This window comes from Hippopotamus amphibius, chromosome 1 (assembly GCF_030028045.1).
Source record: "Hippopotamus amphibius kiboko isolate mHipAmp2 chromosome 1, mHipAmp2.hap2, whole genome shotgun sequence".
NCBI classification, from domain to species: domain Eukaryota; kingdom Metazoa; phylum Chordata; class Mammalia; order Artiodactyla; family Hippopotamidae; genus Hippopotamus; species Hippopotamus amphibius.
In genome coordinates, this window is record NC_080186.1 from 73,154,623 (window position 1) to 73,179,348 (window position 24,726).

A 24,726-nucleotide genomic window follows, 5' to 3' on the forward strand; every position below is an offset into this window, starting at 1 on the left:
AAACCCAAACTGAGCTGACTGGTGAAAAACTATCGCTACCAAAGCAAACCTATAAAGTCTGAAGAGTAACCCCATTACTCAAGTGCACAGATGCAAATGTAAGGAATCAAGGATCATGAAAAATCCAGTAAATATGACAACACCAAAGGAAACTAATAAAGCTCCAATAACTTACCCTAGATAAATGGAGATCTATGAACTGTCAAATAATTCAGAATAATCCTCTTAAGTAAGTTTAGTGAACTATAAGAAAACACAGAGAGACAACAAAACAAAATTAGGAAAACAATGAATGAACAAAATGAGAAGTTTGGCAAGGAAATAGCAGCCCTCAAAACAAACAAAAACAGGTATCTTAGAGTTGAAAAATACAATAACTGAACTGAAGAATTCAATAGAGAGTTTCAAAAGTAGACAGAACCATGCAGAGGAAAGAATCAGCAACCTGGAGGATAGGACATTGGAAATTAACCAGTCAAAGGAGCAAAAAGAGAAAAGAATGAAAAAAAAATAGTGAAGGAAGCCTACAGAAATTGTGAGACACAATGGAAAGAAACAATATTCACATTATGGGAAATCCAGAAAAAGAAGAGAAAGTATGCTTAAAGCAATAATGGCTGAAAACTTCCCAAATCTGGAAAGAAAAATGGACCCAGATCCATGGGCCCCTCCATAGGCCCAAAGGATTCCACATAGGTTAAATCCAAATAGAGCTACACTGAGATAAATTATAATTAAATTTTCAGAAGTCAAAGACAATGAAAGACTTTTATGAGCAGTAAGAGAAAAGAGAGAAATTAAATACAAGGAAATTCCCATAAGATTATTGGCAGATATATTAACAGAAACTTTTCAGGCCAGGAGAGAATGGGATGACATATTCAAAATATTGAAGAAAATAACTGTCGACCAAGAATTCTACACCCAGTGAAGCTGTCATTCAGAAATGAAGGAGGGATAAAAACTTTTCAAAACAAACAAAAGCTGAGGGAGTTTATTAGCACTAAATCTGCTTTACAAGAACTGCTAAAGGTAGTTTTTTGAGTGGAAGTGAAAGAACACTAATTAACATTATAAAAACACAAAAACCGTAAACTACCCAATGGTTGATGTACAGTCATAGTTAGATGCTGCAATATAGTAATAGTGTTACATACCTCACAACTGTAGTTTATATTTCAAATAAATAAATAAATACATAATCTACTTTAAAAATGGGCAAAGTGCCCAAATAGACATTTCTCCAAAGAAGATATTTGAAAGGCTGAGAGATACATGAAATATGCTCAACATCAGTAGTTATTAGGGAAATGCAAACTTAAACCACAATGATAATCACCTTACACCTGTTAGACCATCATCAAAAAAATAAGAACCATAATCCAAAAAGAAACATGTACCGCAATGTTTGTTGTAGCACTATTTATAGTAGCCAGGATATGGAAGCAACCTAAATGCCCATCAACAGATGAATGGATAAAGAAGATGTGGCACATATATACAATGAAATATTACTCAGCCATAAAAAGGAATGAAATTGAGTTATTTGTAGTGAGGTGGGTGGACCTAGAGTCTGTCATACGGAGCAAAGTAAGCCAGAAAGAGAAAAACAAATACCATATGCTAACTTACATATATAGAATCTAAAAAAATGGTACTGATGAACCCAGTGACAGGGCAAGAATAAAGATGCAGATGTAGAGAACAGACTTGAGGACATGGGGTGGGCAGGGTGGCGAAGGGGAAGCTGGGACAAAGTGAGAGAGTAGCATTGACATATATACACTACCAAATGTAAAATAGCTAGTGGGAAGTTGCTGCATAACATAGGGAAATCAACTCAATGATGGGTGATAACTTAGAGGGCTGGGATAGGGAGGGTGGGAGAGAGTCACAGGAGGGGGTGCATATGGGGATATATGTATAAATACAGCTGATTCACCTTGGTGTACAGAAAAAAATGGGCACAACAGTGTGAAGCAATTATGTTCCAATAAAAAGCTTAAAAAATAAAAAAAACAAAAAAATAAAAAATAAATAAAAAATAAAATAAATGACCATATGATCCAACAATTCCACTTCTGGGAATACATCCAAAGATAATGAGAACACTAACTCAAAAAGATATCTACATCCCCATGTTCACAGCAGCATCATTTACAATAGCCAGGACATGGAGACAACCTAATTTTCCATCAATGGATGAACAAATAAAGAAGTTGTGGTATATATATACAATGGAATTTATTCAAACTTTAAAAATGAGTAAATCTTGTCACTTGTGACAACATGGATGGACCTTGAAGGCATTATGCTTTGTGAAATAAGTCAGAGGAAGACAAATATCATATGATTTCACTTATATGTGGAATCTACAAAAAAAAAAAAGATAAAAGATAGAAAAAAACTAAACTCATAGAAAAAGAGATCAGATTCTTATAGTTACCAGAGGCAGAGGATGGGTAGAAGAGGAATTCGAGAAATGTGGTCAGTTATAAGATAAATAAATACTAGAGATGTAGCATACAACATGATGACTATAGCTAACACTGCTGTATGATATATATGAAAGTTGTCGAGAGAGTCAATCCTAAGAATTCTAATTACAAGGAGAAGGGAATTTTTTCCTTTATTGTTTTCTTCCTTCTTTTCTCTTTATTGTATCTATATGAGAAGATGGATGTTAGCTGAATCTATTGTGATAATCATTTCACAATATATGTAAATCAAACCATCATGCTGTATACTTTAAGCATATGCAGTGATGTACATCAATTATTTCTCAGTAAAACTGGGGGAGAAAAAGAAATATGCATGGAGCAGCTATCTCTTGACTAATAACTGCTCACAGGAAGAACAAGAATGTTTTGCACGTGACAAGAATAGTGAACCAAATATTTGTTGACCATAAGGGTGCACTGTTGTAATCATTAAGGCGATTAAATATTTTGATTATCCTTCTTCTGAGAGCTTGGGAGGACTGCACTTCTCCACCCACTTTGAAGTTGGGTGTGGCCAAGTGATTCATTTTCGCCAATAAAATGTGTTAATTCAAGGCAAAAGAAAAAGAAGAAAAGAAATATTATGAATTTCATATGTTTGATGGATGAAAAAAATACAAGTTGAACACATAATGAGAGGTGCAAATAAAGCATACATTAACTATAGATCTTAGCAATTATTTCAAATATTTGATATTTCAAAATAATTGTATCATGGTTAGTGTGTATACAGAACAAACTCATTCTGTATCTTATTGATTGACATGACTAAAGTGGTATGTAACTGTTGTATAATTTACTAGAATATAAAATTATTTTTGTCTTATTCTATACAGAAACATTTTAAGGTTGTATTTGATACATTCAATATTAATAAGCAAGTGAGAGTTATAGAAACCTGAAACAAGATACTAAATAAATTAATGTGGGCAGTGCAATGTTCTGGAAAGGACACCAAACTCAAAGTCTAGAGACTTGCATCAATTCTCTATGTAGCTCTTTCCTCTCTAGGCCTTATATTCTTCTGGCTTTAAAATGGCATAATCTTAAAATGTCTTTCCCTAACTAGATTTCTGATTTAATTATACTTTGACAAAGGCTAATAGAGTCTCAAATTTCCTTTAACCCTGGAATTCTAATAACATGACTTGGTGAAAATCATCCCTTTTCTTCTAGAGTAGAATGTTCTGTTTCTACTTGACTATAAGTTTCTCAAACCCAGGATTAGGTCCTGTTTATCCTTGTATATTCAACACTGAGCACAATGACTATCACAGAGAAGGTGTTCAGTAAGCATTTGTTATATAAATAATGTAATTACTGTTATAAAAGTCAATTATTCCTAAGGTATTCATTTTCTGACTTATCTAAGATTAATTTTCCAGTTTGAGGTTCAATTGTATATATTTAGACTAAGGATAATTGAAAATGCTGCTAAAGTAGGGGAATCTCTTTAAAGACTTTGTCTTAAGAAATGACAAGGCTTCTCCTAGTGTTTTGTGATCGAAGGAACTGTGGATATAAACTTATCAGCTGATAGACCAAATAACTTATCAGTGTAGTCCCAGGAAGTCTTATTTAGAGTTTCAATCAAAAGCTCTTTCATACAGCAATGTAAGTGGCCAAATTTTCAATATCTATAAAAGTGAGACAGAGGTGTTCTGATGTAGTAGCTGAAAAAATTCTTCTTTTATAAATATCTTGATTAATGTCCAGAAAAAATTGTGAGCAGCATATTGTCTTTATTTTTTAGAAAGAAAATTACTAATCATACTTTAAAATCAATATGAATCGAGAATGCAAAATATGTTCATTGCTAGAATCACTATACAAACGTAGTCATCTTTTTTCTTTTCATCCTTTGTTGGATTGTCCTTTGGGCTAGAATTCCCTAGCAAGTGATTTTTGTGTGCATGTCCCCAAGTTCCTTTCATAGCAGTTGTTTATCCCATTTTTCCATTTTAGAAGTTGGATTACCTTAGGTAGAAAATGTAAGGCAAGCTGGAGGCTTGAGAAAAGAGCATTTTGATGTTCTAGAGAGAAGAGTATTTTATAGCTGAAATCATAATAAAACTATAAGGACCATGAGTGCTTTAAAATATTTAAAAAATACAACAGGAGACAGAACTTTTATTAGGCAATGTTGCTGTTGCAGCAGAAACCAAAATGATGATAGTGTGAAACAGTGGATAATATTCCTGGGATAAAATCTATGAGGAAAAAAATATCAGATTTAATTAAGATTTTAAGACCCCTTTTTCATTATTAAGGGTATGTGCCTAATAATATAATTAATGCCAACCTCATAAAAGTGATGCAGCTAAATTACCATGAGCCAAGAAAAGTGGAAGCAAAGAGACAGAATAATTGTTGACTTTCAATTGACTTATTTATCCAAAATTAATTTATTGCAAACCTATTGTGTGCAAAGCACCATGCACTATAGGGAAATATAAAGTTGCACAGTATTAATAACCTGCTACTCTTCTCTTCTGCGTAGAAGAGTGTTATCTTTGTCTGGGTCCTGCCAAAATGAGCAGCTCACTTATAAGTGATTATTGTGGAAAGGAATTTCAAGGAAGGGTGGGAGACTGGAACGAGTTAAACAGGGAAGGAGGGAAAGCCAGTTCAAGGAAGTGTTACTGAGCTGGCCCCTGCTGTGGGTCACCGGACTCCAACCTACTGGGGACCCTCTAAGAAGCCAGGTGGAACATACCTCAGAATTGTTTGCCCTGCACACAGCTGGTGGTCATAGCACCAGCTAAAGTAAAAAGGTACTGAGAAGATATAAGGCGAGACACAAAAGGTGAGTGAAACATGCTTTGCAAATTTATCTCATGGAGATAAAAAAGAACAGTTATTTATTAAGTCCATACTAGGTGCAGTCACTGTGTTAGCCCCTGGGGAAGAGAAAAAGAGAAGAAAAGAAAGATGAACAAACCATGATCCCTCCCCTTTAGGAACTCAGTCTAGGTGAGGAGGCAAGTCTGTGAGCAAGGTCAGGAGAGAGGAGTTTGAAATGCAAAGTGGGTCTCAGTGGAGCAAGCAACTAATGGTTAAAAGGTCAAGTAAGTTGTCACAGAGATAACCCCAGAACTAAGTTCTTAAGGAGAAGGAAAAATACGTCATATAGAGGTTGGAAAATTGGGAGGAAGTGGAAAAGGGTGACGCCAAGTAGAAGAAACAAGGATTGCAACCCAGGGGGGTAAAGGGTACAGTTCTGTTCAGAGTATTGTGATCTACTTAGAGGACTGAGCGGAATTATACATGAAGACTGTACTCCAGCACAACAGAACAGTACATTGGTCATAGAAGTGCTCAATAAGTATTAATAGGTAATCAAGCATTATTTGTTTAATGAGTGAATTTTCTGATCTGTACCTTTAGAGCTGTGCTTTAGAAGGAGCATATTGTTGGTATGGTTGTTACTGTTTCAAACACATAGGACTTTGAGGCACACATGACCTCTTGTGACAACTTGGATATTTCTTCTTGGACCAAGGTAAAGGTTTACATTGGTATGTTTTATATAAATACTAATGCATCTTAAAAGTTAACATTTAATGAACACTTAAATTAGCACTGTATTAAGCACTTTACCTAGTTGGCTCATTTACCTGTCACAACAACACTATGAAGAAGATAGTTTTATCCCCTTTGTTCAGCTGGAGAAAACTGAGGCACAGAGGTACTGACCTAGTACATGGTGTACTTGATTGTTGCAAATATGGTCTCCATCCATAAATAACAAGTTCAAGTAGAAGTCACAGATAAGAGGGATTCTTTAACAGTTCTCTTGGAGTGTGTGTGTGTACATTTAACTCTGTATGTTTATGATATGATGTCTTCAGAGACGTTGAAGAATACAAGATTCTTCTTTTCTCTAAACTAGAACCAACCTTCCTTTGCAATGGTAGTCAGTGTTTCCAAATCCTGAATTATTAATTAATGATATTACCTTCCCCATAGTGCTTCTTTCTTTTTCTTGAGCTTCATAGTAAAACCTCATTAAACTGCAGACATTAAAATAATTCATCTGTACTTCTCTGTAATAAATATTTTGACAATGCCAATCACTAGATCAAATCCCATGAGTGATACAAAAATAAATTAACCATTAGCATTGTTTTCAAGAAACTTAGACTCTATTGAAGGAGATGAACATCAGAGTGATAAAGTGAAGTAAGAGCAAATGGCTATGGAAGAAAAGAGGAACTGGAAGATGAACTTCAACTAGAGTTAGGTAGTGATTCAATAATTCAATAATACCACATGGGAGTGGAAGGATAGAGATTCAGCATACCTGAGTGCTAGTCTTATTTTTGCCTCTAACTTAAGCACATCATTCAATCTCTACCAGCCTCATCTCCTCATCTACTAGAGGTAAAGGTTTGCACTAAATGATCCCCAATATCCCTTAGAGTTCTGACAGTTTCTAACTTTGTGAGCAGGTTACACTTGAGATGAGCATTGACGATGGGTACTATTCCAACATGTAGAGATGCAGAAGCCCATCCCAAATGAAGGCAGAGTGTGAGCAAATCTGCAAATACGACAAAGGCCTGGACACACCCTGAGAATGGAGAGCCTTCCTGCCTAGTGTGCCTGCCGTGTCAGAGAGCAGCCAGCATTAGTACGAGGAAAGGTAGCTTTGGGAAAGTTTACAGAGGATTTTGAATTCCATACAAAGGCATCTGGATTTTATTAAGGTTTTTTAAATAGCCAAAATATAATGGCAATGATTAGAGAATCATTGAGAATAACTGAAAATCAATCTGGAGCATAAGTGGAACAATTTAAGTAAATCAGAACTATAGGGCCAGATAATCACTGGTCTTTATTGCATTTGAAAAGCTAAGACAAAAATTGGAAGGTAAATGTAATATTCCAAAAGGTGGAAAAAAATAATCTAACCTTATGAAATTCTTTATCCTTAATGCTAAAGGAACAATGTTACAGAATAACAGAAAAGCAGCTGATTTAGGATAAACTTCCTAACACAAAAGATGAAAAGAAGAAAATTTAGTGGACAAGATAACTTGATCATTAAAACTTCAAGTTTAAACACATATAGAAACTAAAATAATTTCTCACCCACATAGCCACACATATATATTCTTACAAACTCCTTCAACTTGTGAAAATGTTTACCGGTTTGCAATTTCACCCATTTTTTACCACACTAGCAATGTCACATTGATGATACAGCTGATGGCAGTGACTGTTAGTGACCTTAAGAACACAGCTAGGTTTCTATTTTTATTTCTATAAAACCTTCTTTCTTCATCTAGGTGATGCCTTAAAGGGCCAAACTAAAACCTATATAGTCAAGGCAATTTGTATTCTATATTTGTGCACATATTTCACACAAAAAGCCAGCTTTTAAAACATATATACAGCATCCCACACACATACACACAAAATATATAATGACACTTATAAAGAAACCCATTTGCAAACCAACCTGGAACGAATAACTGGACTTTGCCCAAGGTCAAAGAACCATTTTGGGTTATACAAAATTACCTCTACTGGCAACACACTTCAAAACAGAGCTACTATAGATTCACATACATCACTTTTGACTTGCAAAACATAAACAAAAATATCTAACGCATTTAGAAGATACTGATGAACAATACAGACTGAATTTTTTTTTTCAATTACCATGAAGGACAGAAAACAAGGCAGCAGAATTTGTTTCTATTTGGGTGATTGCTTACTTCTTCTCTTTCACTCAAATTAGAGGTAATAGTCTTGGAGAGTTTCATCTGGTTATTTGCAGAAAAAAGTATTTATCTACAAATAGGCAGATTTCTGAATATAGGTAATAGCAGAGACAAACATATGTTTAAAATTCCTAATGTAGTTGATGCTGAGTAAATAGGATTATATACCGTGAACTTTGGCAAAATGGCTACTTAGCAAGCAGAAAATGATTCAAGGATGGTGGTTTGCCAGGGAAATAGCTCAGTATTACTAAGAACAAACTGGCAGGGAAATTCCATGAGCCAGAAAGAGAAAGGAATGGTGTGATTTCTCTGGCCATTCTGCTCATTGTTTATAACACAAAATGGAGATACATTTTGTGGAAATATTGTACATTTTTATGCTCATGAAGCCTGTTTGTAAAAATTGTCAGAACTTCCTGAAGATAGGAGTTAAGTTTTTGATGAAATGCAAAAGTAAAAACCTAAAATGTTAGACTAAGTATCTAAATACAGGTTTTCTGTAACTTTAGGCCTCTAATTTGAGAAAAGTGTACCAATGTGCACTTTTTAGCCTGATTCCTTCTAAAGAAGATAAAAAAGAAGACTGAATGGCAGGAATTCGAAGCCAGTTATCCAAGTCTTTCTCTCCCTAAATATGAGTGGAGCTAGCTGTGGTAGGGGCTTACTAATTTAAGCTTTACTCTGCAGGACTGAGAGCTGCTTGAAAAGTGGACTATGCTAGGTTTATTTCTCTGTATTTCAGGAAACAGTGTATGGCACAGTAAAGATGTGTTGAGTAAAAACATCTTAAAACTATACATTGGTAGCCCTACCACATGACAGCTATGCTACTCAGGCATCCCTCAAGTCCAAGCCTAGGGGAGGAAGAAGATCTTGGAGGGTCTACAGTATGGGAACGTGCAGTAATGACATAAACAAAACCTTTCCTCTGGAAATCACTGTTCCATAAGTGTGAGATGGTTCCTGAGAGGACATGGTTTGTTCTGTGTCTTTAATGCAGTACATCCCATCTTAGGGCATGGGCCATTCATTGCACAAAAAATAGCACAGAAAGGAATAATAAGATGATGTCACCTGTGCTGAGACTTGCCTGATTCAGCCAGACACTGTAATCAGAAGTTGTATATCCAGTTGTAAAGCATATCCCATCCTGGTGCTCTTTTCCTCCCCTAATCTCCACCCAGTATTTAGGCAGAATTAAATGATGCAAAAAATCTGGGTGCGATTTGAGCCTCTGATGTGTTATACCTGACACCTGTTGATGGTGTTAAAGGGTGGCTATTGCTAAAGAGAGGATTAAACTATCTTTCAAGCAAACTTCTCCCACAGTACATAATGAAACAGAGCTGCACTGTGTTTTGGATTGAATCAATGGTGCATAATTTCTCAGTAAACTAATATGCACTCTATTTGAATCCACATTAATCACTCTTTTATTTGAAATCTAATTTAGGTGAAATCATTCACTTCCAATTAAGGTATGAGCTTCCTCAGTAAAATGTAAGTTGAGGCCAGGTTTTTCTTATGGAAGCAAAGTTAATGCAGCTACATAACTCTACCTAAGATTGCAACGAAAATCTTAAAAATGTGACTCAAAGCTAGTTTAGTTAAAGCTTCAGTAATTTAAGGAAATTGCCTAGGCAAGTAATTGGTATTATACCAAACTAAATATTTCACAGTTACATTTGCTTTTGCCTAAAAATAAAAACTGGAGCAATACAAGGGAAAAATGCCAAGCCTGAAAATAATATGCAGCAGCTGTAAGTAATTGGGAGTGATAATCATAATTAGACAAGATGTAAGATATGTATTAAAGCCCAGATTGGATCTTCCTGTTGGCAACTGGGAGAAATCCCAAAGGCCTGGACCCCACACATAGCCCACACACTTCTGCTTCATGCCCAAGAGACCCTCTGAAACCAAGCTTGGCATTAGATCAGCCATGAAACCACTCCCAAGGCCATGCACCATACTGTTCCTCTTGGGAAAAGATGGAGGAAAAGAAGAAATGGAAGAGGTCATACCCCCTGCCTTCAAGGAGCCTGCAAACCAGAAGAAACTGACCAATTATCTAGCAGTAATTAGCATTAAATTAAAGTCCTCTGAAAGAAGCCAAGATAATGAAGAGAATAAATATTTTTGTAAGATAAAATGGAGGACAGCTTTGTAAGACCAGAGAAACACTGATTTAACCAAGTAGAGATTAAGAATGACGTCAATTAGGCTTGTTCCATGGAAAACACCTCAAGCTAAAGAAGAAGCTCTATGGGGACAGGAGCCATTTCTATTTTGCTCAGTGACTCAGAGAATGCCTCACATATAGCACACACTAAATTTGCTAAATGAATGAGCAAATGAGGAGTGTTTAGATAATACCTGAGGGTGTGTTTATCTTGTGTTGATGTTGTCCTGGGTATTTAAATGTATCAGCACATTTAACCCTTATGATCACTCTTGAGACACTACCAATCCTCATTTGCAGATGAGGATACCAAACTAAGCTAAGAGATGTGCCTAGGTTAGTCTATTTAGAAAAAGGTAGAGCTGGACTTTGAACCAAAGTCCTCTGGATCTACAGTCCGTGTATTATGCACATCATTTTTTAAACTAGAATGCCTTTAGCTTTACCAGGAAAGTGGGAAGAATAACAACCAGTCTTTTCTGTTCTTTGTTTTAAATTCTGACCTGTAAACCACACCAAAGTAGCCTCCCTGACATACCCCATTTCATTCCTTCTTTCTCTCTCTTTTTCTTAAATAAAATGGCAAACTTGAAAGCATCTAACACATTGCTCAAGGGCTGGGTATTCTCATTCTCTCTCTCTTTGTTTTAAATCTTCACCCTTTTGTTTTCTTTCTCCTTTCTCTTCCTTTTTCTTTTTCCTTTCCTTCTCAATTTAAATGTCTTCTCCTTTCTTCATTCTTTTCCTCAAAAACAAAGACAATTAAATAGGTAGTAGGAAAGAAACAGAAGAGTTTCCTCCTTCCATACTTTGCCTTAAGAGCAAGAAATTGTAGGAACAACTATTGAAATAGGATATTTTATCAAAGTTTTCTTGAATTAGGCAATTCATATTTAGGAATATTTTCCCACATTCAATTCAAAATACATCTGTTAGACACATTTGATATAAGATACAAATGCACACATGAGAGGAGGAATGTTCCATAATTTCAATGTGTTTACAGTCCAGTGGAAGAGTAGGATACACATCTTTCTACATATATGTTATGCATATGTTATATATAAATCATTATAAGTAAAAAAAAAAAGGATGTATTTATGAAATCAGGTATAAGCAGAAGACTAACAATTCTTAATAGAGAGATTGGGGGAGGCTCCTGGAGGAGGTGATATTTTAGATCTTTAAGGAGGAATAAGACTTTGATAGATGGGGAAGGAGAATAGGAAGTGAGGCCTTTTAGGCTTAAGGGTATAGCACGTGCAAATGACAGGAAATAATGAAAACACTCTATGTGTTTAGAAAATGGCTTATGTGACTGGAGCTAAGAGTATGTATGAGTCTGAATAAGTTGACTAGAACCAGATAACAGATATCCCTGAATGCTGAGCTTTACAACTTGGGCTTCCCTTAACAGGCAGTGGAAACCTCTGAAGGTCTGGGGCTAACGTAGGCTTCTATTCTTGCCTATGCTAGTACAACCTACTGTGCACAGAATAGTCAAGAGTATTTAAAATGTCAGCTTGCCCCCTCTGGATGAAACTGTCTTGTGGCTTCTCATATCACTCAGAAGGAAACCAAACCCTCACTATAGCCCAAATATACCTGTGATCACATTCCTTTCCCTCTTAATATTACTTAGAATGAGTAGCAGTATGATATTCATAGGCAACAAAACACGTGGTAGGGCATATACGACATATCTGACCATCCCAGAGATGTAGCTGGATGTCTCCAAATTCAGGAGCATATCTGGCGGCCCAGGTTCATCTACACTCCCTGTCTTTTGCTGCAAGAAGATGATGCTACAAAGTTTGATATATGCTCTTTCCCTTTAACCCACCTCATGATCTATCTTCTCGGTCCTGCTGAAATGCACATACCCTGACTGGAAGGTACTCTGAAAGGTACAGGTCTTAGAAGGTAAGAATGAATCTAAAAGTAGAGAGAAAAGAAAGAATAAAATATGGATCGTGAAAAAGTATTCTTCTGAAAAAAGTCAAGATATTTCATCCCCTTATGTATTTATGGTGATAATATTAGAAATGGATGTGAACTTTATCATCATTCAACATATACTTAATTGAACACTTACTAAGTACTAGACTCTGTGTTCTGTACCAATGATAAAAGATACATATAATAAATCTTGACTTGAAGACATTCTCTGTCTAATGGGGAAAGATAGATATGTAAATATAATAAGATAAATATGTAAATATGATATTAAATGTAATACCAAATTAATTTGTCATGTGGGATTTTAGAAAGACACTTCTTTTTTAAAGATGATATTTGAGTTAAGTCTTAAAGCTAATTTCTAAGAGCTAACAGTTATTTTCTTTAATTTCTTAACATTTTCTATAATTTCTTAAATGGCTGATTGGGATTTAATATGCCAAGCAAATCTAATTGGCCCAAATAGGACTAAGACTCCTAACTTTAGTATCACTAGCCCTGTGCTCTGAGTCATTCAGTTTACAAGTCCCCCCAAAACACCTAATAAATATCAGTCAGTGAGATTAACATTACATAATAATAAGATAAGATACCTAAGTCAATGGGCTACTATCCTGCAGTTTTTAAAAGTGAGATATATATGTTCTAACATGTGTATATCACTGCAAATTTTGTAAAAAATAATTGTTATTGTATCTGCTGACTGGACTGCTTACCTGCCATGAGTCCTTGGGGAGCCCTCCCGTGTTCATTCATTATCCTTACAGAAATTATATAAATCCTAATGTTCAATATTTGCCTTTTTATTTATATCTCCAACTAGAATGAAACTTTCCTGAGAGGAGACTGAGTTTTATTTATCTTTGCTTGTGTTCAGTTCCCAGGACCAAAAAAAAAGATGCTAAATGTATACTTAAAGATGAATCATGATATATGACATGGCATTAGGTATCTGACCTCACATTCTTTAACTAACTTTGCTCTTGATTTTGGGGTCTCCTAATTGTCAACAGCTACTCTACAGTACATTTTCTATAATATCAGTAATTGCAAGTAACAATACAGCAACAGGTTCCTACTTTATTTTAGGACTAATGAAAGTATTGCATGCACAAACAACTAAAAATACATCCATTTGAGACATCCATGGAAAAAATATATACTGTTAATTACATAGTAGTATATAATTTTTAAATATATTATTGATATACATTTGTCATGTCTAAAACAATAGGAGGCTGAGTAAAAGATAAAGGCATATTGGAGAAAAAGATGCCATTTAAGGTATATGATAAAAAGGAGTACATATAGAGATATATGAAATTGAGTAACAAAAAGATCATACCCACCTTATTATATATTGTATTTACAGTCCCTGGTACCTAGTTCAGTAAATACTTGCTGAATGAATGAAAGAAAGCATATGGTAGATTCTAGCTTATAGACAATTTGCTTGCTTCAGAAGAGATTCTATTTTGTATGAGACATACTTCTTTTAACTCTGACCTATTTATTTATTTAATTGAATTGTTCATTCAACAGATATTTCTTGAACATCCACTATGTACCAGGACTTGCCAGGCTTTGTGTCTGGAAACACTAAGATAAATAAAACATGACCTAGGAGAGTTTACAGTCTGGTGAGAGAAATAGATATGTACACAATTATTTGCAGTGCAGTATGATAGTTTTGTATAAAAAGGAATGTACATTTTGACCTAATGATACAATAGAGTAATCTGCTCAGCTTGTTGGAGAAAGAGAGGGGGTTCAGGAGAGATTGCCCCAAAAAAGCATTTTAGAGGATGAATAAGGAGTTTTAAGTCTTTTATGCTCTACCCACTTAATGTACTATTTAATTTGTCATGATAATAAAAATGTTTGCTTTGTGTACTTGGCTTTTAAGATTTCTTATTTATGAAACCATTTTATGCGCTTTGCTTATTATTAGTCCTTTATTATTATACTGGTTTTATTGCACTCAAGATTCTTAAAAAACAGCAAAAATAACTCTGAAATAGCTATCATTGAGAAGGTAAAAGACCAATTAAATATTTATTTGTATTAAAAAATAAAACATCATTCTAAATCTTGAACAAGAGAACATAATTTAAGAGTTTCGTGGTTTTAAATTAGACTTCTTACATATCAAGACTTGAAAAGCTATCTATTCAACAATAGACTTAGTTTCCTCATCATCTTCTCATTGTTTAAAACATTTGTGATGCAAATAGAAACATCAAATAGTTGATTTTGTTCTGTGTTTACTAAAAAGTAGTAATCTCAGCCCTTGAATCTCACTCACATAGACTCAACAATTGTGCTGTCAAGAAAACCCCCCACTGGCAGGGGCCAATGCATCTTTCATCTTCTTTAATTTCTTAGAGTTATAACAACACAATTTATTCTTCTTATAACATGAAAATATAGTCATTGGTGAAAGTTCCATTAAAAACTAGCTGCTGGTAATTCAAACTCAGTGTGACTAAAACAGCTTCAGGATTTGAGTTATGAATTTGGGAGTGAACCAGCATTTTTTTTTATTACATTATTCATTTCCTACTAGGAGACAGTGCTTGAAATTCAGGTTTCATTAAGAAGAGGTAGTTAAAAGTATGTTGGTGGAGTTTTTATTGTTACTATTATTATTCTTATGATAAATGAGAATCAGTCTCAAGCAAAGCTGAGCATGCCTGTGACAGTTTCTGGAACACAATGTAATTCATATTCAAAAAGTCAACTGTCCTCCTGTGAAACAAGTGGAACCCATTCAGTAGACTCCCACAGTATCCCAAACTTGGTGAATCTCTAGGTGAAACCTCTCAGTGAAAATTCAACGTGACTGTTAGCCAAGTACCCACAGGAGCTTCTCTATGTATAAAACTGTGATCTTCCTAATATATAAATGTAATCATACAATTCAGCAGCTCCAAATTCTCCAAAATCTCCATCAGTATAAGAAGCTAAACTTTTTTTTCATTACAGTCAAGGTCATTCTATCTGCCTAGAGTTCCATTTCAATTCTCTCCACTCTAGGCCTCAAACTTCACGGTCAGCAAGACTAATCTACTTTTAGATCCTATAATACATGCCATGCTCCCTCCTTTCCTCATGCTTTTGAATATATTGTCTTCTCGACCCAAATGATGATCCCCTTTGGTAAAACTCTCTGTTAAATCATCCTTCCCCTGCCCAGGCAGATTTAAATATACAATTTTCTGTGTCACTGCAGATTGCAATTCAAATATTCCTCGGATTGTGTTATAATTATTTGAATATCTTTCCTCACCTCAAAAGAAAAAAAAAAGATATTCAAAGAGAAATCTCTTTGTTTTTCCAGCATTTAGCACAGTATTTGGCCAATAAAAAGATCCACACATATATGCATGTATATATGTATGATATCACTTAGATGTGGAATCTAAAAAAGCAGAACTTGTAAAAACGGAGAGTAGAACAGTGGTTACCAGAGGCTGGGAGCTGGGGAAATTGGGGAGATTTTTGTTTAAGAGTAAAGATTTACCATCAGTAGATAAATAAGTTCTGGAAATCTAATGCACAGCATGGTGATTATAAGACAACAATACTGTATTATAACCTTCAGAGATGCTAAGAGACTAGATCCTTATTGTTCCCACCACAGAAAAGAAATGATAATTATATGACATGATAGAGGTGTTAGCTACCGTTATGGTGCTAATCACATTGCAATATATAAATGTATCAAATCAACACTGTTGTACACCTTAGACTTACACAATGTTATATTAACTATATCTCAATAAAAATTTAAAATATATACTAAATGAATATTGTCCACTAATACAAATATTTACAATCAATATAAGAGGAATAACAATGTTAGCTAATATTTGTTGAGTACTTAGTGTGCGTCCAGCCCAGAGAAATGTGCTACATGTGCTTCATCTCCAATTCTCACTGCAGCCCTGCCAGGTGGATTATATTGTTTCTCTTTTGCCCTTGAGAAAGCTGAAGCTCAGAGAGGTTAGTCGAATAGGCCACACATTGTCACACAGCAGAACCAGATGTGAACCTAAGTCCGTCTGACTCCAGTGCCAGTGTTCTCCCCAGTACAGCCGGCTGCCTTTTGATTATTGTTAAGATCTTGAAAGACACAAATTAGATTTTGATTTATTCTTTTCCATTTCTTTCCAGCTCCAAGTACAGCCCAGTATGGAATTACCGGGAGCGCTGATGTTCTTTTCTCCTGCTGGTACCTTGTGTTGACACTGTCCTCTTTCACCAGCATATTCTACCTGAAGAATGCCATTCTACAATAAATTTAAAGACCCATAAAAGGCTTTTAAGGATTCTCTGAAAGTGCTGATGGCTGGATCCAATCTGGTACAGTTTGTTAAAAGCAGCGTGGGATATAATCAGCAGTGCTTACATGGGGATGATCGCCTTCTGTAGAATTGCTCATTATGTAAATACTTTAATTCTACTCTTTTTTTGATTAGCTACATTACCTTGTGAAGCAGTACACATTGTCCTTTTTTTAAGACGTGAAAGCTCTGAAATTACTTTTAGAGGATATTAATTGTGATTTCATGTTTGTAATCTACAACTTTTCAAAAGCATTCAGTCATGGTCTGCTAGGTTGCAGGCTGTAGTTTACAAAAAACGAATATTGCAGTGAATATGTGATTCTTTAAGGCTGCAATACAAGCATTCATTTCCCTGTTTCAATAAGAGTCAATCCACATTTACAAAGATGCATTTTTTTCTTTTTTGATAAAAAAGCAAATAATATTGCCTTCAGATCATTTCTTCAAAATATAACATATCTAGATTTTTCTGCTCGCATGATATTCAGGTTTCAGGAATGAGCCTTGTAATATAATTGGCTGTGCAGCTCTGCTTCTCTTTCCTGTAAGTTCAGCATGGGTGTGCCTTCATAAAGTAATAATTTTCTCTTCATCTCCAGCTAATAAAATGTTTTTGCCAAATTCTACAATTTGAAAGCAAAAATAAACCACAATGATAAAGTTAAACTATATCCTGTCTCTAAAAAACAAAGGAGTTATCGAACTGTAAAAATCTCTTCCCTCCTTAACCAGCAGGGTTTTGAGAATTTTGCCCCATGATAACTCAGTTTTGTGATGAAAAACAGTTTAACTTACACAGTACAGGTAAATCTGCCATATGGTTTCCTTAGTTGTAGCTAAATTTTAGATCCACTTTGGGGAATAATTCCCTTTAAAATAATAGCACAGTCCATCCAAAGGATTGCCTAGCAATACAGCATCTTTTCCTTTCACCATTCCAGGACAAAATTTTTAAGATGGCTTGTTAGAAAGGACACAAAGTCCAATTACCTAATATCACATGACTTGGTAAGCACTCAAAATTTTCAGTTGTGTGACAGGTCAGTTGGTATGCTAGATGTACTGTTCCTGTGGACAGGAGCATTTTGCATATTTTCCATCTGAAAACATCACTTAGTTGATAGTTTGGTATGCATGGTGTATTAAAAAAGCTCCAAAATATACTATAACAAATATTCCATGCTGGTATACAGCAGATCAATTCCTGAAATAACTAATTCTGCAGTTAAATCTTTCTCTATAGCCATGTCAGTTCAAACAAGCAAGGCCAAAAAGAAAAAAAAAATTAGCATGTTTTATTTCTTCTTACATGATATATGTAAGATGTGTTCAAATGAAGACGAGCCACCAGTCATGAAGACTATCTTAAAGTATGTTAATTATTAAATTATCATGGATATTAAATTATTTCTATCATAAAGAATGAAAACTGCATTTTTGAAGGAAAATGCTGTTACTCTAAGAAGTGTTATATTACAAGAATAGTTTGATGGTTTTGCTCTTTACTGAAGAAAGATCATAGCCTTGAAAGCCATTTTACAAGTTTGATAAAGTTACCAATTTCACTATACTTAGAGAGATTTCTGCAAATAGTTCCCTTTTGCAAGTCATAATAACAACAAACACCTACTAATATAGTTAGAAATAAAATATTCCACAGAGGTTGTGTACATTTAAGATATCTAATATTTTGCCCTGAAAGAAATGTACATAAGTAAAATGTAAGTAAAATTTAGTCCCAACGTACACCATAAATCTGTTTTAATTAGAAATGTGAATCCTAAATGAGGAGGCATAAATATACACTATTTCCACAAATGGCAATAATATGGCATAATGCTATTAAAGTTACTCATTGTAATAATTTATTACAATATTTTGACTGATATACTAAGGAAGGGATTTTTTTAAACACATAGAGCATTTTAACTTTGATTATTATTGATTTGCTTTTTAAAAATGTTCTTTGTGGAATTAGTGAGTAAACTACAAAATATTTTTTGTGTGTATTGCAGCTTTAAAGTGGCACACTCCATAATAATCTACTTACTAGAAATAGTGGTGCTACCACAAAAGTGTTAACCATCAGTACCATTGTTTGGGAGAAAGAAACAGATCAAGAATGCATATTATACAGTGGTCGCTTTCCTAGAGTTAAAAATACCTCCTCTTTGTAAGGTTTGTAGGGTAAATGTGAGGTAAATTGAGGTATAAACTATGGATGAACCAAATAATTAGTTCAAAGTGTTGTCATGATTCCGAATTTGTGGAGTCTGGTGTTTTTTCCATAGAATGTGACAGAAGTACAGTCATAGCTCAGTAGCTATATGTATTTGCCTTTATGTTAGAAGAGACTTTCTTGAGTGACATTTTTAAATAGAGGAGGTATTTATTATTTTTTTCTGTATCAAGAAGCATTCCTAGTTGTTAGGCCCCTGGACAGAGTGAAATCATGAGTATTTATGAGTTCAATATTGTTCAAATAAGGCTACAGTATTTGCTTTTTTGTGTGAATGTATTGCATATAATGTTCAAGTAGATGATTTTACATTTATGGACATATGAATTGTCTGATTACTCCATTTTATCAGTCCTGATTGTACAAGATTGTTGCAATTTCAAACTAGCAGTTTTATGAAACTGATTTATCTTTTGATCTATAACAATTTTTCTAGCTATTCATTTCAGTGTTATATTTCCACGGGTTTCATTTGTGGGACGCTTTCTGTTGCCCCTGAATTTTTCTCAAAGAAAGAAAAAAGAAAATAAAGAGCAGTTGAGAAAGGAAAGAAGAAGGAAAAGAAAAAGACTGAAAAGGGAAAGAGGTAGAGGGAGAAGAAAAAAAAGAAAAAAGGGAGGAAGGGAGGAAAAGAGGAAGAGAAGAAGGGAGGAAGGGAAGGGAAGGCAGAAAGGATGCAAGGGAGGGAAGAACCAGAATATTAGAGTAGTTAATTAATTTGCATTCTTTTAACTGCAACTAGTGTAATTATGTTTTACAACGATCCCATTTGAAACATAAGTCCTGTTACACCAATAAGTTCCTATTATGCAGCAATTATATAACAAAAAGTACTGCCCAAATTATAGTATTGTGTTATGGGGGGACACTAAAAGACTTGAGAGAGAGAATGTCGAACCTAAAGCCACTTTTGGGGAGTTTAAGCTTAACTGAAAAATTAATGCTTCATCGTAACATTTAAGCTATATCTAGAAAGTAGACTGGAGAACTGAGAAAATTACCAGATAATTCAGGACAATATATATATAAATACCCCAGTGTGTGAATTCAGAAAACTCTGAGAAATTTATCAAAGCCAGTTATCTATATTGATCAAATTTATTGAATAATTGTTAATTTATCCATTGTGCTTAGCTTTGTGACACAGCCAAAAGTTATCTATTTAATCTTTTCAATAAAAATTGTTTTTTGAAATTCAGAAATGATTTAAAAAGAGGTCAGGTTTTTAACTATTTATTGAAGTATGTGGATGTACAGTATTTCAATAGATATGAATATGAATAAATGGTATGCCTTAAGATCCTTTGAATATGTATTTACTTTAAAGACTGGAAAAATCTCTTCCTGTCTTTTAGTAAAACATCCGTATTTCATAATCTGATGTAAAATATGTTGTACTGTTTCCAATAGGTGAATATAAAGTCAGTTTATCAATTAAAATATGTATTTGACTCATTTGAAACTCTATTAATTTAAGGAAAAAGGAAGAATTAGTAAACATATTTCTTCTATTCCCTTCTTCATTTTCTGCTGCTTCCACTGTACCACATTCACATCTTTCACATAATCCATAGCAATACAAGGTGAAAATGTTAGATGCTACAGTTTTAAAAGGATCCATTTTGTAGCCTTTCTCTCTGTTGCTGATTCCCAAAAGGCCTGACAAGCTGAATTACATCTAGCCTAAAGAAAAAATTTTCTGGAAAGATTTTATTATCAATTATTTAGAACTTTTACTTGCTGAAATGCATCAAAGTTAGCAACAGAGACTGATGATGAAATCTGGTTAGTTTTATCGGCTAAATATTTTAAAATTCAAATACCCATAGAAGTCAGGCAGATAGTACAATTTCATAAGACAGCTGGGTATAAAACAGGGAGTATATACTCTACGTCAAGGCATTCAGATACAATTTCAGTAAAAACATCTTGCTTTCCAAACAAAATGTGATTTGGCTGAAAGCCCATAGTTTGTGACTGCTATAATATGCATATGAGAGCCACCCCAAATGAATGATTTCAGCCCTCTTTTCCAAATCTGTCCATTTATGCTTGTCAACCAAATAAAAGGGAACAATGTGGTAGATAAACAAAACAATAAACAATGAAAAAGATCTATACTTGGTGTAATAAGGTATTTTGAAATATGGGAGTCATTGCTATTCTGGAAAAACTATATCTGCCAAATCCCTTCCCCCCCAAAAAAATGAAAACACACATTAATAAACATCTGATTTTCCCACTGGTTTATTATATCTTTCTTTGTAATTTCTATTCTGTAAATAATCACATGGAAACAGAAGCATCAAGTCTCAGATCCTGAAAGCTAGCATATGAAGCAGAGCTATTTTCACTCTGAACATAATAGGTCAAAACACAGATACTTCAAAATGACATCTAGATATTTGGAAAATAATTACTTGCTTTTGCCTGGCAGGCAGAAATGTAAGAATTTTAAGAGAAAAATTTCCAAGAATAATTCATTCAAGATAATGTAATTTGATCCAAACACCAGAGTGTCAATGTACTCCCCCTGAACTTTCCAAGAAGCATACACCTTCATATTTGTATAAGCTTTTTTCTAATAATCCCAAACTTACTGAAAATATTTAGGAATTGACATGTCTAGTAGAAAAAGAAAAAATTGGCAGATTAATCAAGTAAATACTTTCCAATCTTCCTGAAGAGGAAGAAAGAAGGAATAGTTTTCAGTCTTCTCCCTAAAAGTTTCTCCCACAGTTCTCCTAAGACTATGATGACTCCCCCAAGGCCTTCAACTAAGAAACATGCTCCACCTTAGACACGCTATGGCAGCTAGAATTACTCCTGAACCGTCACAGCTGTCTCTACCTTGAATTTTACAATGGCAAAGTACTTCAGTAGACATTACTACTGTGACTTTAAATGTACTTTAAAATGTTATTATTGTCTCATCGATGATGAAAATGAGATTCAGAAATGTTGTCACTTGCTGAAGATTACACTTCCACTAAGTGGCAGATCTGAGCCAAATGTGCACAGCAAAATACTCCCAATTTGTTTCAATTTCTATGAGTCTTCTTAGAAATAGCAAAAGGATGTGATCACATTACTAGCTTCATAAACAACTATATGTACATTTATATTTATATACAAGTAACTTTGTATATTCGTAGATAAATTTTTTTCCTTTAATGCTATACTTTTATTTTCCAATGCCTCGAGAGGGTATGTGGTTTAAAGATAAATCACAATATATATCTCATCTGAAAGTTTTGGAGTGCAACTGCCTTTGGACACACAGCCCTTGATAATATTAGACCCATCACACCAAATAGAGGATCTTGTCATAATCACATGTATCTTTTTTATACAGTATTTTGCAAAAACCTGTCAACTTTTGAATAATCCACTAAGACTATTTCCTAGGCATCTGCAATCAACAGAATTCTTAGGGAAATGGAGAGCAGAATATACACACACATTTTTTTAAAAAACTCACAATAGAATACTGATTTAATCTTGAGCAATGTTGTTTGAGCCCATTTGTATCAAAATACTAATTATATGCACATCTGTTTGTGCTGGGGCAATAGAACAAGAGAAAGATTCTAATTTTAGAAATTAAGCTATATACAACCTAAAGAATACATTTGTGTTTTGTTGTCAAAATAGAAATATAATGCAAATCCTGAGAATATCATTCATTTGAAAAAAAATGAAAAGCATAACTTTCACACACATGTAGAATGAACACATTAATTCACTAATGAAGGACTAAGATGTTACAACCAGACAAAAGGACAATCCGAAGAACAGGCACATTTATACATCAAGAATATTGAAATTAATATGCTAATAGAGGCAAAACTGGCTTCTCCCAGAATAAGGAAAAGAATTCAATTGAAACTTTAACCAACAGAATTTATTTATGTGTTGATTGACAAGAAATACTTTGCCTTACTATCACTTATCTACAACTTGTAAAATAGTTCAAATACAATGAAAGATTCAGTCCCATAGAATCAGAACCAGGTAACCTGGAAGGGTGATGCTAAATAATGCATGGGTTTTTCACAGCAATGCAAAATTTTCCCTAAAATGATGAGATGCAAAAATCTTAAAAGCAGTTGAATTAAATGAATTGCCAATATTTTAAGGTTTTATATTATAATCTCTATTGTAATGACTCAGAAAAAAAAAACCAGCTATCTATATATCTAATATTCTACATTTTCTGTATTCTAATGACTCATTTTCTTCCTTAATCCACAAACCATTACCCGATAGTTTGGGACTATAGAAGAGAAATAAACAATTAAAAAATAACGAGGATGACCTTGCTTCAAGAATCTACCTTGTTGAAAAATGAATACATTTTGGACACTTGTTAAAAAGCTTTTTTGTCATTTGGAGGAAGGGCTTAATTCATGGGATAACAGGAATTTTATATGAACAACAATAAGGAAAATGAAGTGATAGTTGAGATGGCAATATCTCTTCAACCAAGTACAGTGGTAATGGTGAAAATATTGCAAGACACTATTGCTGAGCTGAACGGTCTGCTTCCACTTAATGCTAATGAGCCCAGACCTTGCAGATTTTGGTTTGGTAGAAACTACAGGAGGTAGTATGGTTCATTAGGCTTTCAAAGCTTTAAAATGTTAAAGCGGATGGTTTTTCTCTTTCATTTCAAGTGCATTGTTAAAAGCATTGGGATGTTCCTCACAGGAACTTTGAATTTGCTAGTTTCTACATTAATTTTGACCTTTTACATTCAAAAAAGTTAACTTTACACTAAATGCAGCAGACTTATACCCCCTGCAGGTTTGAATTGTGCTTAAACAAATACTCCAAGTACATGGAATTTCCTGAGAAAATTTGGGGACCTTATTTTATAAAAAGGACTTCTATAATATTCTTCGGAGATTATAATATGGTAATAAAATGAATAAAATTTTATTGATTGTTCTAAAGCATCTAATAGAATTCACAGAACTCTTACATAGTTTTCTAAGTAGTTTCATAAATGTGGGTTGTGGTTGCCCTGAAACTTGACATCTCCCTACTACATATTTGACAAGTGACCTGGCAAAAATGTGATCAATAGCTCATTTATGACACACTCTTTAAGAAATTGTTGCCAGAGATTTGAAACAGCTTCAAGCTGATGTCTTTCAAAACAAAGCACATACTCACACATACAAACACAAAATCACATTGCTTTCAGTGATCTGGAAAATAAGCTTTCAAGCCAGCCATGTGGTATTCTGGATAATTCGAAAAAAGAATAAGAAATGACAACAGTGCAGCCGACAGTTTCTGTTTAAGTTTCATTTGCTAAGATTTTCACATAAGTAACATCTTGTGATTTAATTAATCAGAAGGTGGCACCTGCTTTAAATGCTGACATGAAGAAAAACAGATTTTTTTTGGAATAAAATGTATTTATGGAAATATCCTGTTGATAGATATGTAACTAGTTTATGCTTTTGAAAGTCTTACTGTCTAATAATTTTCAAGGTTGACAACAAGAAAGACTAGTTTTTTTTTAACTTGGAATAACTTTTTTTTCCTGGAAATGTATATTTCCAATTTATAGCTAGACAAACTAGCATGTGTGTCAGAAATTTCAATTCTCTCATAATTCACGTGTAACAATATATTAACAAAACTTTTATGGTTTAATATATGAGGAATGCATATCTTTTACCAAGTAACACAAGAACTTATATAACGATCTCCATTTCTATGTTGAGGTACATTCTCACACTAATATCATTTC

The 24,726-nt window shown here is 34.1% G+C and overlaps 1 protein-coding gene across 1 annotated transcript in view; it reads left to right on the forward strand.

Moving 5' to 3' along the window:
• NEGR1 (neuronal growth regulator 1) overlaps positions 1–17,145 on the forward strand; it is an 871,642-nt gene extending 854,497 nt beyond the window's left edge. The window contains exon 8 of the mRNA XM_057716185.1: positions 16,551–17,145. Coding sequence (XP_057572168.1) covers positions 16,551–16,675 — 125 coding nt within the window. The 3' untranslated portion in view covers positions 16,676–17,145. The remainder of the gene's footprint in view (positions 1–16,550) is intronic.
• Positions 17,146–24,726: the final 7,581 nt, after the last annotated feature.